Genomic DNA, 16,526 nt, shown 5'->3' with positions numbered 1-16,526 from the left:
CTGTTAGTTTTGCAACAATTTTTTATTCAAACATTATGTATAGGTGCAAATGAATAATTAAAACGTGGAAAATGTAATCTATTCTTAACAACAATGGTATGTTTCACCGGTGGCTAATAGGGCTATCTGACGTATAACGTTATCCAATAGTTAAAAGTTTACCAATAACTTATTTTTCTTTTACACCACCAAACTCAAATTTCTCTGTTCGAAAAATTAAAATACATATTATAAGCAATGTATGAATCGAAAAGTTGTAATTTTTGTATAAGATTAATAGAATATACCGAAACGCTTGTTTTCCTCCTGATATAGCTTATCAGTAATTTAGGGGCGGGATACCTTATGAGCAACCAGTGGAAATAGGTCTTAAAACGTGCCTTGTAGTGTTAAATGCTGAGCTGGTCAGACCCTTTAACTCGTGTATTAATTCTTACGTAACATACACCACTTTTGATCGAAGCGTGAAGTATTATAGCCTATAACCATTTTAGTAATTAGGCTATCTAATAATAACAATAATTTTTAAATGAGATCACATCCTTATGTTTGGCTACCAATGACCTTATACATAAAAGTAGATTATTGATCGATTATAATCGATAATTATTGACACCATAATTGTTGACATTTGTATGACACCGTTAAACAGGGCCGGATTTAGAGGTCTGGAGGCTTGGGGCAAGAAAGGAGTGGAGGCCCCTTGGCCCCAAATTATTTTCCAAATAAAATAGACAACTTTGTTTAATTGTAAAACGCGAAAAAAATATGAAAGGAAAAGTATTTTACTAGTGTTTACTAGTCTGAACTTGGAATTTTTTCCGAAGTCTCTATTGTCCTTCTTTTATGGAAGCGGTCGGCAACCCCGGTTGGCAACCCCCTAAATCCTACCCTGCCTTTACTTTTGTAGAATATCAATAATTTCGGAAGCAATTGTTATGATACAAATCAGGAATGTACTATTATTATACCTACTACAGTGAAGAATAAGATCTAGTAATTTACAAGTACATTTGAAATACAGTCATTATTTATCAAGATGTATCCTTGTATGATAGAATAAAAAGAATAAATTACTTCCATTAAAATATTTAAAGTTTAATGTTGAAAGTAAACAAAAACAGAGTACACTATTAGTGTTAAAAAAATAAACTACGAATTTGTATAGAACTATTTTTATACCATACCTACCTGTAATCTCTTCTGTTTCTCTTAAATTGTAAATATTTTATACTTTTATGATTTCTTTTTAATTTTATTAGCTAAGTAAGATAGTAAGAGAGAGAAGGCTCGATAAGTGTTTGTTTTTGACGTGTTAAAATTTAAATATGAAAGTGTGTGTTACGTTTCTTTTCTTTATTTCTTTCGACTGGATCTTACTCTTTAAGAGCGATTACCTTGATGTTTAATAATTGTTTGCTAGCAAACAAAAAAAAAAACGAATTCAATTACATTGACAAGTAAAACAACTTAAGGAGACGAAAAAATTTAACAAAGGCATTAGTCGCTACTACAATTTTCGAAGATTCCACTCGATTTCTCTGGGATGCCTTCGTCAGATCTTGGTTTCCTTATCATGGTACCACCCTTGGAATATCTCCTTTCCAACAAAAAAAGAATCATCAAAATAGGTTCATAAACGACTAAGTTATCTGCGAACACATAAAAAAATATATATGGTCGAATTAGGAAACCTGTTCCTTTTTTGAAGTTTTCGTCGACCTACGTTGAATTACTTGTCGATGTAATTGAAGTCGGTTTTTGTTTCGTTTGCCAGCAAACACAATTTGTCATGTATCAGCGTTACTGTTTTTTTTTTTTTTTTTCATACTATGAGCAATGTATCTTAGAGTAAATTACTAAATTTCAAAAATTGTGATAAGTGAAAATAATAAACTTTCTACTGCTGAGACATTATTTTAAATTTATCTTTTTATTCTTAAAAACCCCAAGCCTATTATCCTATTTTTGAAAGACAAAATTATGTGATGCGATTATGTAAAAGTAGGTATCTGTGGTATTTCTTTAAGCTTTCTTGGTTTAGTCAACCGCCAATATTTCGATTATTGTCTAGAAAAACTGGGAAAAAATGATGAAAAACATGTGTCAAAATTTTTTCTAGTGAACAGTAAATTCAAATTTTGCATAGGAAAATTGTACTATTCAAAAGTAAGAACTTCGAGAGGAAATATCTCAACATCTATAACTATTATATATTTATATTATAACATTCTAAGTCACATGACAAAACCACAAAATTACGCTAACTAGTTTGATCACTCACTGTCTTGTTGTTTATGTCTAGGAACAATATTGACCATTAATTCTTTTAAGTAAGTTTTTGTTGTGACAAGGCTTTGCTTTGTTCTTAGTTTAGCTATAGAGGCAATAATCATAAATTTATATTTTAAAATCATAATACAAATATTTAAAAAAAAAAACGAAAGACAGTATAAGTTAAAAATTTTATTCCAAATAACTAATAGAACACTAAATATTGTACATTTATATATTATATCCTAAACTACTTCATAGCACTTTTCAGAATTGCCCTGACCTCCTTATCCGTGGCTAAATCTAAAGGAGTACAGCCCTCATCATCTTTTAGAAATGTAGCTCCAGCATCTAGAAGAATTTTAGTAGATTCTACGTGGCCACATGATGCTGCATAATGGAGAGCTGTTTGACCAAAATTATCTACAGCATCGACACTGCAGCCACCTTTGATAGCAGCTTTTAAAGCACGAGTAGCATCTCGATCGGCAGCCCAATGTAGTGCTGTCAACCCATCCGCATCTTTCTCTTCCTTTAACTCAGGGTTTTTCATTAACAAGTCAGTGACGAGATCTCCCATGTTTTCCCTCGATGCATCGAATAGAGACAATTCATTGTCGACAAGTTCTGGTTCAGGGGTGTACTGCAACGAGGAGACAGTGACCCAAGTTTCTTTTTGTCCGCTTTGCGAGACGAGTTCACAGTTAGGGTCATAATTTTGTACTAGGTCTATGTACTTTTGCTTCGCCTCGTCACTGGATAGGTCACCAAGATTTTTCCAGGCTTCCCATTTCTTTCTCCCCTTCCCATCTAACCAACCGGGTTTTGGAGTATTGCACTTTCCTTCCGTACTCTGCTTGTACAAACCGTACAATTCTAAAAGCTGAGTGTTGTCTAGCTTTGAAGTTATTTTCCTTACATGATCTGATGCTTTAGTGAAAGCTTTGTCCAATGGACTCTGTTCTTCTTCCGAGAAATCGGAGTCAGAATTATCTGAAAGTGCCTTAGCCATTATTAAATCTACTCACTACTGGTAAAAGTCTAATTGTTTTGTATCTGCACATTCAAGTTCAGTCCTTCTAAAGTATGAAGCTGTTTGTTTGTAGCATCAGCAGCACCAGAAGGACTTGCAAATTCAACAAAGCCGTAGCCCTTACTCAAGCCTGTAGACCTGTCAAAAATAACTCTCGCGCTCTGAACTGAACCAAATTGAGCGAAATATTCTCGAAGCTGACGATGGCCTACTGTCCAGGCCAGATTGCCGACATAGAGGCGTGCAGCTCTTGCTGTGCTGGCCATGCCCTAAACCGATGTGATTTCAAGTAAATGTAAAGATCGTTCGCCAATCACGGCCCTGTAGTCGACTCCCGAACTCTCACTTAGCGATTCCAAATCCACAAGTGCGCCTTTCAGTCCCCACTTCTTCAGTAGAGCCTCAATTGACCAGTCCGCGCTCCGCTCCTGGTAAGCACACAAAAATCGTGCGTCAGTGCCGTCCAAAAAGAAAGAAACAGTAGAAAGTACTTCTTCAAATTGAGAAGGCTCGTAAAAGCAATCGGAAGCAAGTAATAAGTCTACGGGTCGCAAGTTATGTACATCAGCTAGAAACAGTCCCCAGGCAAGCCCAAGCACTTGTAAGTCTCGACCAGGAACTAGACCATTTGCTTCACAGCAAGTCGATAAATGTCTCAATGAATGGGTCAGAACAACACTGTCTGTTAACGTGACGTGAGCGCCGCACTTAGCTGCTAAGATTCCTGGTAAGCCAGTGCCACAGCCGAGCTCTAACACTCGTAAACCGCGTAAATATCTTCTCTGAGTCCACAGATACCAAGCCAGAAGAGGCGCTGAGGGCCACGTGTAGAACGAGTAGCCGGCTGTTAATAACTCCGGTATAACAATTTCTAAGTATTCACCTCGTGTGTCACCGTTGCTAGAAGATTTCCCACGAAACACAAATTTCTTCAACTGACCACTAACAGGACGACCATCGCTCATTGCATAAGCATTTTCTTAAAAATTGTCCTAAAAGGTAGGTCTTTAAGCGTGTCAGTTCAGAAAACCAAAGACTACATTGAAAAACCTATTGTCAAATATCGAAAAAAAGTAAATTCCAATACCAGAGATAATTTATAAATTATACGTTTAAAAATAAAAAGAAAATTAATTGGAACTTCTTTTTGAATAAATTACTTATCACTAGCTTAGCACAATAAATTACATAAACATAATATTAATAATTTACTACATTATTACATATTATATTCTGCCTCTGCTGTAATAAACAACTAAAAAATTGTAAATATATAATTATATAGTAATAGTAATGACATTAAATTCCTGTACTCTGTGTTAAATTTATTCATTCCAACACGAAAACGGACATCATATACAGTTCCAATAAGTTCATTCACTTGTTCTATTCGGCAACTTTGATACCGGGTTAGACGTAAACTTTTTATAGTATTTTTTTTTAATTAAATTATTATACAAAATACTTTTATAACAATGTCGGTGGCAGTAAAAGGTTAGTGAGTGTAATCTAACATTTGAAACTCGTCTTTAAACTTTACTATCATAACTATTTTTCTGCTGGGGTCAAATTCCAGTTTACAGTTCAAGATAAAATTTGTCTTTTTATATATTTTTTTTAAAATAATACTTGCATTTTAATTTAATGTATGTAATTTTCGAATGTGTGGATAGAATAAAAATATTAAACCAGTTTCATTATGAGTTAATTAGTGCAAAGTGCATAGTTATTTTACATTCACGTATTTTCTTGAAACTGAAAGTTTAACTAACTTCAATAAAAAATCTTTTTACAGTCACAGTTAAAAGAAAAATTTAATAAATTGTCGTCAATTGGATTTTCACGATTATTTTTATGTTATTAAATTTATGTGAAAATAGTCACAAAAAATAAATTTAAGATCAAAGATCGATAAGATATATATTTTTTATAAATTTTTTAGAATAGTTACCTGTATATATTTGATATTAAATGATTATAAAAGTCATGTAATATTTACAGATAAAATACTATGTGCGAATAATATTAACTTTATCCTGGCATATTTTGTGACAAGGAAAATATGCATACCTATGGATTCTAAGAACAAGAAATTAGAACTTTTATTTAAAAATAATTAGAAAGTATACGCTAAGAGATGATTTCCTCATCATTTCAGCCTATCACAGTCCACTGCTGGACATAGGCCTCCTCAAGTTTATGCCAAAAATAGTGTGAACTCATGTGTTTTGCCCATAGTCGCCACGCTGGGCAGGCGGGTTGGTGACCGCAGGGCTGGCTTTGTCGCACCGAAGACGCTGCTGCTCATCTTCGACCTGTGTATTTCTAAGCCAGCAGTTGGATGGTTATCCCGCCATCGGTAGACTTTTAAGTTTCAAGGTGGTAGTGGTTTAAGCCTAAAAATCGACCTTTAAACAATATACAGCTTGAGTCGATTCAGTTGCATGCGAGTGTATACTCAATAAATATTAATTCCAAAAAAAAAATTGGTATAAGTTGACCATTACCTAAAAATAGGCATTACGTGGCCTGCCTTTGTCTGTTAAACACAAATATATATATATATTATTAATGTTTTAGTTTAGTAAGTTTTTAATTTATAACAAAGATAAAACCAACAAATGGTTAATAGTAGAAATTAAAGATATTTGTTACAATGTTTTGCATCTGTGGCCTATGCCAACGCATATTATAATTTATTGATTTATTGATATCTTTGTTCATGATAAACATATGTTTAAGTCTTGGAGATATTTGTCGTGGTCTGGGTATTTTTGTTATCTGTGAGACAATTTGTAGTCAACAAATTAGCAAGTATAATAATAGATATTTTTAATTTTTTAAATATTAAAACATGACTTCACTCCACACTTCTTATGAAACAAGTTATTTGTTTTTTTATGGTGTTTGAGAAAATCAGTAGTTACTAAGCTAGATTGATTTATTAAGATTAAGCTACATTGATTACATTGAGGTAACAATATAAAGGCTTTAAATACATTTGAATTGCAGACAATGAGGCATTTTTTTATTATTGCTATAAATTATTTAAATAATCAAATCAAAATCCAAAGGTGGCCTGGAAGAAATTGCTTTATGCAATAAGGCCACTTCTGTACTTTTTCTTATTTTTTTATAATTCATTTTAGTTTTTTTCCTGCTATATAATAAAGAATGTATTATAATCATTATTATTATATTACTTTAACACGGTAAACACGGTAAAATATCACCACTTTTGTACCATACAAATTTATTGTAATCTTATGAAAATATACAAAAGACCATATAAATAAGTTTTAAATAAAATATTAAAAAATAAAAATATGTCCTTCACACTCAAACACCCAGCAAAAAGATTAGGGTGACGATTCTGTCTATCCAGATGCGGGACAATCCCGTCAGGGGTGCCAACACAAAGCAAATACTAAAATCACAACAAACAACTATATGACCTACACAAGCATTTTTCATATCTAAGGATAGCAGGACATTGAATAATTGATATAAGCGATGTGTTATTATGTCATGTGATAATTATTGAGACGATGCTATGGCGTAGAGGCTACAAACTGACTGTTGCGCTGACGGTTGTAGATTCAATCTCTGCTTATGGTCAACATTGTGATTGTAAATTGTGTGTTTCTGCTCCCCGACACGGGTAAATCCTAGTCTTGACTGTTGAGTGTGATTTTATTATTATAATAATATTATTTTGTAGGTATTTTCATCGTTGGTGCTAAGCGCACGCCATTCGGTACTTTCGGTGGTGTGTTCCGCAATACCTCTGCAACTGAATTGCAGACAATTGCTGCCACGGCCGCCCTTAAAGAGGCGGGTGTGGCCCCTGAACAGATTGACTCTGTAGTCGTTGGACAGGTTATGACAGTAAGTAACAGGACGTAATTTAAAACTATACAATCTTCATAAAAGTATAAAACTGTTGCCTCTAATGATTTTGAAAGATTAATTGTATATTATGCATACAATGTTTTTATTGGTATATAAAATTTAATGTAGGAAAATAAAAAAAATCCTTTTTAATAATAATATAATACCTATTCATTTATGTAAGACATTTATACTCACTCTTTAGTTACAAAGAAACCTTACAATTATGTTTGTAACACCTTTATTAAAATGACAAAAAAAGATGATTTGTTTGACCTAACCTGCCTAACTAACATGCAAACAAAGTGCTGAAGCCCATGCTCAGTAAGCTTGGCACTAATCATTTTAAGAATCTTCTTAGAACTCAACCGCATTCTGTTTAGTAGAGACGCTATCATCTTAATAATGCGAAAAATTCGTATGTATTTGCTTCAGTGAACGTTTTGGATGCACTACAGAAGCGCTTAAGTCAGTCAACTCTTTTAAGTGTATTTTTTATGATGTTAAAAATGTTTATAACAAACAAAAGATACTTCAATATTTATATCTGTTGTAAAGTAACTAATTTATTAATAAGCAAAGAACTTCTAGGGTCTTCTTTCTTGAAGATGTTAGTTTATATACACACTTGTAATGTGCCTTAAGTTCAGGACCTAGGATCTATGAATTGTAATATTCTTGGGTTTTGTTATAACAACAAGTCTAGATACCATATGGACACAATATAATTAAGTTAATAAGTTAAAAATAAATTGCTACTTTGTCAATTACCCAAGTACTACCCTACCTTACCCTAGTACTACAAAAGACTAGCATATATTTAAAAAAAAAGTATGAGATTGACAACAATGTAATTTTGAGATTTGTTTTATGTTCTCTTATTCGGGTAATTGGAACGAAGACCAGAATTAAATAAAAAAAATCTTAGATATATATCTTAGATACCTATATGGATGTACTTTATACACAATAGAACACAATTAAAATATTTTTTAACTTTTAAATATTTTCGTTCAGGCATCTCAAACAGACGGTATTTACACTCCAAGACACGCAGCTCTAAAGGCAGGGATCCCTCAAGACAGGCCAGCACTGGGTGTTAACAGGCTCTGCGGTTCTGGTTTCCAATCAATCGTTAACAGTGCACAGGTATGTAACTTACTAGCTGTTGATTTCAATTATGCATATAAATTTTCATATTACATTAGTCGTTCCTGTTAGTCGTAGCGTCTTATTCGCTAGATAGATGCAGAGGCCCACTAAAATGAAAGGAAGCAATAGATAAAATGTATTTTTATTAACAGTATCAATTTCATAATAATTGATTTTAGATAATCTGATAGCTAGAAATATTGCTTGTCATATAAAGATATACCTACATTTAATAGAATTATCGTTACCGAACGATGTCCGTACATGAGATATTTAAGAAAACGGTATTAAGTTTTTATAAGAATATTTGCTGTCAAGATTTTAGCATTAGCATAATTTTTATTTGTTTGTATGTTCGTTGTTGCTACATCGTTCGTTCGCTGTGTGACTATGGGAGTAAAGAATATAGCCACCTCGTGGGCCTTTCCGTGGGTGTCGTAAGAAGTGACTAAGGGGTAACACAGTTCCACTACCACCTTGGAATTTATAAAGCCGATCAATGGCGGGATAGCCATCCAACTACTGGCTTTGAAATACACAGACCGAAGACGGGCAGCAGCATCATCGGTGCGACAAAACCAGCGCGGCGGTCATTAACCCGCCTGCCCGGCGTGATGACTATGGGCAACACATAAGTTCACGGCATTTTTGGCGCGAACTTGTGGAGGTCTATGTCCAGCAGTAGACTGTGAATACTGTGATAGGCTGAAGAAGAAAAAGAGGAAGTTTTTGCTACATCCAATTTAATGTAGTTATTCACAGTTTTTGATCCCAGAGGTTTAACTCCTAACACTGTTTTAATTGGTAAACAGAATAATAACTATTTTAATTTTCATTTCCTGATATTCCGGTACTATTATAAGCGCAACGGTCACGTATGCACTCTGCACTGTGCAAAGAGCCAACAACAAATATGTTATCCCATTTCAGTTTATCCCATTTTACATATACATTATGGCTACCCTACATAGGAAACTTGCTTTAACTCACAAATTCGTTCACCTGTAAATCTATCTCACGGAAATTGTATGATTGTAAAAAGTAAGCTTGAATTATTTCGTACAATATTTTCTGTACCAAATTACTTCTATATCTGTAAGTTAGTCAAAAGGCTTTTTACTGTCGTTGTGTCACAGCATAATACTGCCGTGCAAAAAAGCAGTAAATAAAGATACTTAGTGCTTTTTACCTTTTCCCTTTTACCACGGCAGTACTTTATCCTAGTATATTTGTCCTAGGACATCCTGACTGGCACAGCAAAAATATCCCTCGCCGGTGGAGTGGAGAACATGTCGCAAGCCCCGTTCGCAGTGCGCGGGGTTCGATTCGGTACAGTGTTAGGTACTTCACACGCTTTCGAAGACACCCTGTGGGCCGGTCTCACTGACTCCTACTGCGGACTGCCCATGGGTATGACGGCTGAGAAACTGGGAGCTCAGTTTGGTATTACCAGAGATGAGGTTGATAACTTCGCCTTGAGATCTCAGCAACGGTGGAAGACAGGTGAGTTTTATAGCTAAGTCTAGTTACCAAAATCAAAAACAACTTAACTTCAAATCGATGGCTCCTAAGTATACTGAGTCAACTAACAACTTTTGACTATATCATTTTTTTAAGGTATTAATAATATTTACTTCATTTCCTATCTACCTATGTAACAAAAAAATAAAGTTATTAGGAGTAGAGTTGACTCAGTATACTTAGGAGCCATCGAAATATGCTTCAAAAGCACTTTCGAATCGTCATTTTACAAATTAAAATTTTAAAGAGATTACTATTTTTAAAAGTAAAGCTACCACCGATTTGGAATGTAGATTCTGCAGAGAAGAATCGGCAAGAAACTCCGCAGTTACTCTTTTGAAAATAATATATTAACTGTATTTTCGTACAAAATTAGTAACATCTAGTATACAGCGTCACTAAGTCCACACTTCCTTATCAACTATGTAATCCTGCACCGAATAATACGCGTAATCTATTAATTTCTTTTTAAACACTTTAAATTTATGTTGAGACAATTGCAAAATTGTTTGTGGGATTTTATTATACATGCGAATACCATAGTATAGTAGTATAGTATAGCGTAGTCGGAAACTTAGAATTATAATTTTGTTATTCCTTCTCATGTTTAGAAACTTCACTGATTTTGAAAGTAGATTTTGCAGATAAGAATTGGCAAGAAATTCTCCACTTACGGTTTTTTTAAAAGTATCAATCATTATTCTTTAAAGAAGGTAGCTTAATTGAACTTTTGAGTGCTTTTAAATTTGTTTCAAAATATTTATTATTTGATAAATGGTATTGAAAAAAACCAATTTGTACAAAAAGCATCTAATTGTATATTTATTTATTATATAATTGTATATAAACTTATGTATAATTTAAATACTTGTCTAACATATTTTATCCGAATTTACTTCTTTATATTTCTCAGCTAACGACGCTGGTGTCTTCAAGGCTGAAATCGAACCCGTGACCCTGACCATCAAAAAGAAGCAGGTGAACGTGGAAACCGATGAGCACCCTCGTCCTCAAACTACTCTCGAGGGTCTGAAGAAACTGCCCCCTGTATTCAAGAAGGAAGGTCTTGTCACCGCTGGTACTGCTTCGGTAAGTTGCTTAAACCAAGGTAGGACACAGCAAGAAATATTCTGCTCAAAATCTCCCCCCTGACGAGTAGCCCGACTGGGGAAATACCTCGTCCTTACAAGAACACAGCTAAATAGCTCAAGCAGTATTGTGTTTCTGTGAAAGTAAGGCGTCCAGAACTCCTAAGGAGCATGGGGGTTGAGTCGGCAAAGCTCTTGCGATGCAGGTCTCCATAGGTATATATACAATACAATACAATTACTCTTTATTGTACACTATCAGAGAAAAAATTTAACACCGAAAAAGAAAATATAGACATGTACAAAAGGCGGTCTTATCGCTAAAAGAGCGATCTCTTCCAGACAACCTCTAGCATGAAAAGGACATGGCAAAAGAATTAGACGGCATGGAGGTGCACATACATAATATATACATATAATATGTAAATATACATCCATATACACATTACACACACACATACACACACATATATATATATATATATATATATATATATATATATATACATACATACACATATATATATCAAATATATATAAATATATATATATATATAGCTACTAGCCCGTTGGCGCAGTTTGTAGTGACCCTGCTTTCTGCTCCGAGGGTTGTGGGTTCGATTCCCACCCCGAGTCTGGGTGTAATATAAATATTTATTTATATATTTATATATGTATTATTTATAAGTATGTTTATCGAAAAAAAAATATGTAGCTATATACCAGTCGGCTGTAACCTATAACACAAGCATTAAGTTGCTTACTTTAGGTACAGACGACCGTGTGTGTATTGTGTAAATAAAGAAAAAAAAAAAAAAAAAAAAAATATATGCTTACCATAGACAGACTGTAGGCTTATCTCATCTCAATGGTATTTAAAAAATTAATGAATTAAATTTAAAAATTCCTATCACCAGGGTATAAGCGATGGCGCAGGAGCACTGATCCTGGCAAGCGAAGAGGCAGCCAAGAACCTGAAGCCCTTAGCCAGGCTCGTGGGCTGGTCCTACGTGGGAGTAGACCCCAGCATCATGGGTATTGGGCCCGTGTCCGCTATTGAAAACCTACTCAAAGTCACCAAGCTAACCTTGAACGATATTGATTTGATTGAGGTAAGAAATATTAAATAATATAATTTATTAAGGTATCAATAGAATGCTAGCGGACCCGCCAGATGTTGTCCTGTACGGAATATAGCTACCAAATTTTATTGCTGACATACCGATAGCAGCGCCACGCACCGGGATCAAATTGTGTTTTCAAACCATCCACGAACCTATAGAAATTTGAACTAAATCGGTTCAGCCGTTTAGGAGGAGATCAGCGACAAATACACGCACAGAAGAAATATATATTAACACTAGATTTTGCTAACAACTATGCTTGGAGTAAGTGCTTTGGGCAGCGTTAGTATACAGGACCGGATTTCGGATCGGGCCTCCACTCCTTTGTTGCCCCGAAGCCTCCAGACCTTTAAATCTAGCCCTGTTAGTATACTTACTTTGCGAATAAAACATTGGGTAATGTTGTTAATTTTTTTACGATATTTATTGTATAAATAAAACGTACATCTCAGTACACAGTTTCGTAGTTTTATACTAAAAAATGAAGATTTGCCACTAACTTTTATTCCCTGTTTCAAACCATCAAGCTTTTCTTTTACAATTAAAGGCAACTTATATCCTTTTCCAAGTTTTAGTCTATTTTATATCAAACTAGCGACCCGCCTCGGCTTCGCACGGGTGCAATGCTGATACTACATATATATAAAATAAAAAATAAGTATTTGTAATGTAAGCGCAAAAAAATTTTGTTTATTTATGAAATCATATTAGAAACCTCTAAAACAATCAGTGTTCCTCTACTATATTATGCATGTCATCATCATCATCATCATCACCATCACCATCACCATCATCACCATCACCATCACCATCACCATCACCATCGTCATCGTCATCATCACCATCATCATTATCATTTCAGCCTATCACAGTCCACTGCTGGACATAGGCCTCCACAAGTTCACGTCAAAAATGGTGTGAACTCATGTGTGTTGCCCAGAGTCACTACGCTGGGCAGGCGGGTTGGTGACCGGCATTATGCATATATATTATATGTATATTATTATTATTATATATATTATATACCTTTCTCTCTAGAATCACCATACACTACAGAAAACGGCATTGATATCCATTCTGTAGTTTTAAAGATCTAAGCATACAGACAGCGGGAAGCGACTTTGTTTTATATACCTACTGTGTAGTGATTTCATCAAAATCAAGTAACAAATGGACAGTGTTACTTAATATACTTATTAGTAGGGATTTTAGTCGTATATGATTAATATTTGTTTTTGACCTTCAAACGTTTATCTTATCATTGTTTAACAATAAAGTAATAAACTTTGCATTCCAACAAAACAATTATTACCTGTTGAATAAAACACTGAATTGGGGGTAGGGTCGGCAACCGTCGGTCGTAATATTTTACCATAGGATGAGCCGTACACTTATTTGCCGACCCATTGGTGTAAAGAAAGAGTGTGAGAATGACTCCCTTCCTTCCAGTAGCTGAAGCCTAAAGCATACCTAAATCAGAGATAAATTACTGCATCTATATGTACTATAGTTTTTATATAATATTAAGTAGAAAGTTTCGGTCAATTCGCCTTCATTACCTTGTGAGAGAGCACGTTAAGCCGTCGGTCCCGGTTGTTATCATGTACACCTGATAGCGATCGTTACTCATCATAGTAGGTAATATATCCGCCAACCTGCATTGGAGCAGCGTGGTGGATTAAGCTCTGATCTTTCTCCTACATGGGGAAAGAGGCCTATGCCTAGTAGTGGGATATTACAGGCTGAAGCCTTCATTGTCATTATTATAAATAGTTATTTAGGTCTTGAAACAATGTCCATCAGCCAATACAATCGTCCTCTCCCCACAGATCAACGAGGCCTTCGTGGCGCAGACGCTGTCGTGCGCGAAGGCCCTGAAGCTGGACGCGGAGAAGCTGAACGTGAACGGAGGCGCCACCGCGCTGGGCCACCCGCTGGCCGCGTCCGGCTCCCGCATCACCGCGCACCTGGTGCATGAGCTCAGGTCACCCCCCCCCCCGTGCCTTATTGGCTCACCAGAGATGACCCCCCCCTCGTGCCTTATTGGCTCACCAGAGATGACCCCCCCTCGTGCCTTATTGGCTCACCAGAGATGACCCCCCCCCCCCTCGTGCCTTATTGGCTCACCAGAGACCTCATACATTATAATAATCGTAACTAGTGTACATAGAGATTAGTGAATGAAGACTTCTTTGTTGACAATTTGACATGGAGATCTCAGCCCTCATCGGGATACACGCAAGCTTATGGGGAATATTGTCTACTAAACTTGTCTTTTCGTACAATGTACACTTACCTATTTTCACAGCTGACTTTATTTTTCTTCAAGATATTATCATTTCAGCCTATCCTAGTCCACTGCCGGACATAGGCCTCAACAAGTTCACGCCAAAAATGCCGTGAACTCGTGTGTTTTGCTCATAGTCACCACGCTGGGCAGGCGGGTTGGTGACCGCAGGGCTGGCTTTGTCGCACCGAAGACGCTGCTGCCCGTCTTCGGTGCGACAAAGCCAGCCCTGCGGTCCAAGATATTAGGTAAAATATAATCCCACAAATTTTAAAATGGGTGGAAATGACAAAAAAAACTTTTTTGTCCATGCGTAAGAGACTGCCACTACCCGCCCCACCCAGAATCGCAGCTGACGGTCGTGAATATTCATAATATAATCGATTAGGAGAAAATAATTGACCAAATTTGTACCTGGCCCCCGAGCCAGTACTGGATGTTGCGCTGGCGGCCGTGGTTTCGATCTCCGCTTGTGGCAAATATTTGTTTAGGCCACATAGATGTTTGCCGTGGTCTGGGCCTGGGCACCTATTAACTGTATGAGAATTAGAGAGAGGCCTATTAAGACCATAAAACAACACGAAACTGTCGCCCGACTAAAAAATAAAATTCGTTTCTCAACAGACGGCGTGGTCTGAAACGCGCCATCGGCTCCGCCTGCATCGGAGGTGGTCAAGGAATTGCTGTCTTGGTTGAAGCCGTCTAAAAACTTAATATGACTTTTTGTACCTAATTTGTTACTCCTGTACTAAATACAAAATTGTGAATTTTTTATAAAAATCAAAGTATTGTCGGTTGAAGCCGTCTAAACCCTATATTGTGTGACTTTAGCCTTATTCGTGACTCACTGTTCCTGTATTGAATAATAATAATGTTATTTACTTTTTTTAAATCCAAACAAAGCTAAGTAAGTTTTAAATACGCCTACAACTTGTACGTTACGTCTTTTTGTATATAAGTATTAATAATTGTGGATTTAATAAACATTGTTGTCTATTGTAAATAAAAACATACGATGGGAAGTTAATATTTTATCACTTATAAGAGATTTATGGACTTTTAACTCATTAATTATACATTTTTAAAATTGATAAAACATATTTTTATACAAAGTAATTATCAATATACATACAAAAATATATAGTTTAACTAAGCTAATAAAAAAGAAATTATATCAAAATATATATTTTTTTTATTGTTAAGACGACTGTAAAGATATGAGTTTAATAATGTGACTTGCCTCTTTAAGTGCTTTGTTCATAATACTAATGAAATTTTGATAAATATTTAATAAAGCTATATTTTTATATTATATATTTGCTTTTATTTATTATGACCACATTTTTTTACATATAACTAGGTCGGCAAACAAGCGTACATCTCACCTGATGGTAAGCGATTATCGTATCTTACAGACGTATGCAACTATTCAAAATCTCCTCCAAGGAACTCTGGTCACCTTACTCACCAACAGGAACACAACCCTGCTTGAAAGCAGTATTATTTAGCTGTGATCTTCTGTAAGGTCAAGGTACTTCCCCAGTCGGGCTGCTCTATATTTTGAACAGGAATTTTCCTGCTGTGCCCTACTTCAGTTAACCACTTAATTAATGACAGAGCTTAAGAGATTCTGAAACCGTTAAGTGAATGTTTATTATTCCTATACCCTATTCCTATACACTATCATCAGAGCGGTTGTTAATATTATCATAAATCTAATATTAACTATTAGTGGTGTAGTGGTGCGAGTAATCGCTTAAAACACCGACGCTTTACGACGAATTCGATTCCCGCTCCTAGTTGATATTTGTGTTTATATAAATATTTATTTCCGGTCTAGTTGTTAGTCCTTGTGGGTCTCCCCACCGTGCCTCGGACAGCACGTTAAGCCGTCGGTCCCGGTGATTATCATAGATACCTAATAGCGATCGTAACTCATATTAGAGAACATATCCGCCAACCCGCAGTTGAGCAGCGTGGTGGATTAAGATCCCATCCTTCTCCTACATGGAAAAAGAGGCCTATGCCCAACAGTGGGATGTTACAGGCTGAATTGATCGATCGATCATTCAATAAACATTTATTATAAAATTAAACATTAAACCTTTATATATATTTTATATTATTATACCTTTCTATATTTATTATAACACTAT

General features: G+C 35.4%; 3 protein-coding genes across 3 annotated transcripts; 1 reads left to right on the top strand and 2 right to left on the bottom strand.

Moving 5' to 3' along the window:
* Positions 1 to 2,451: 2,451 nt before the first annotated feature.
* LOC123661907 (acyl-CoA-binding domain-containing protein 6) lies at positions 2,452 to 3,358 on the bottom strand. Its single transcript, XM_045596841.1, has one exon. It carries the CDS (start codon positions 3,284 to 3,286, stop codon positions 2,525 to 2,527), a length of 762 nt encoding a protein of 253 aa, XP_045452797.1. The 5' UTR covers positions 3,287 to 3,358; the 3' UTR covers positions 2,452 to 2,524.
* Positions 3,359 to 3,489: 131 nt separating this feature from the next.
* Positions 3,490 to 4,272, bottom strand: LOC123661450 (probable methyltransferase-like protein 23). Its single transcript, XM_045596406.1, has one exon. It carries the CDS (start codon positions 4,270 to 4,272, stop codon positions 3,577 to 3,579), a length of 696 nt encoding a protein of 231 aa, XP_045452362.1. The 3' UTR covers positions 3,490 to 3,576.
* A 405-nt stretch (positions 4,273 to 4,677) lies between these two features.
* LOC123661630 (3-ketoacyl-CoA thiolase, mitochondrial-like) lies at positions 4,678 to 15,392 on the top strand. Its single transcript, XM_045596585.1, has 8 exons — positions 4,678 to 4,801; positions 7,029 to 7,195; positions 8,216 to 8,347; positions 9,589 to 9,853; positions 10,785 to 10,960; positions 11,877 to 12,071; positions 13,913 to 14,067; positions 14,995 to 15,392. The coding sequence occupies exons 1-8, from the start codon at positions 4,783 to 4,785 to the stop codon at positions 15,074 to 15,076; spliced, it is 1,191 nt and encodes a 396-aa protein (XP_045452541.1). The 5' UTR covers positions 4,678 to 4,782; the 3' UTR covers positions 15,077 to 15,392.
* The last annotated feature ends 1,134 nt before the right edge of the window (positions 15,393 to 16,526 follow it).

This window comes from Melitaea cinxia, chromosome 17 (genome assembly GCF_905220565.1).
Source record: "Melitaea cinxia chromosome 17, ilMelCinx1.1, whole genome shotgun sequence".
Classification (NCBI taxonomy): domain Eukaryota; kingdom Metazoa; phylum Arthropoda; class Insecta; order Lepidoptera; family Nymphalidae; genus Melitaea; species Melitaea cinxia.
Note: the sequence above shows the minus strand (reverse complement) of the source record. Positions and strands in the feature narration are given on the sequence as shown.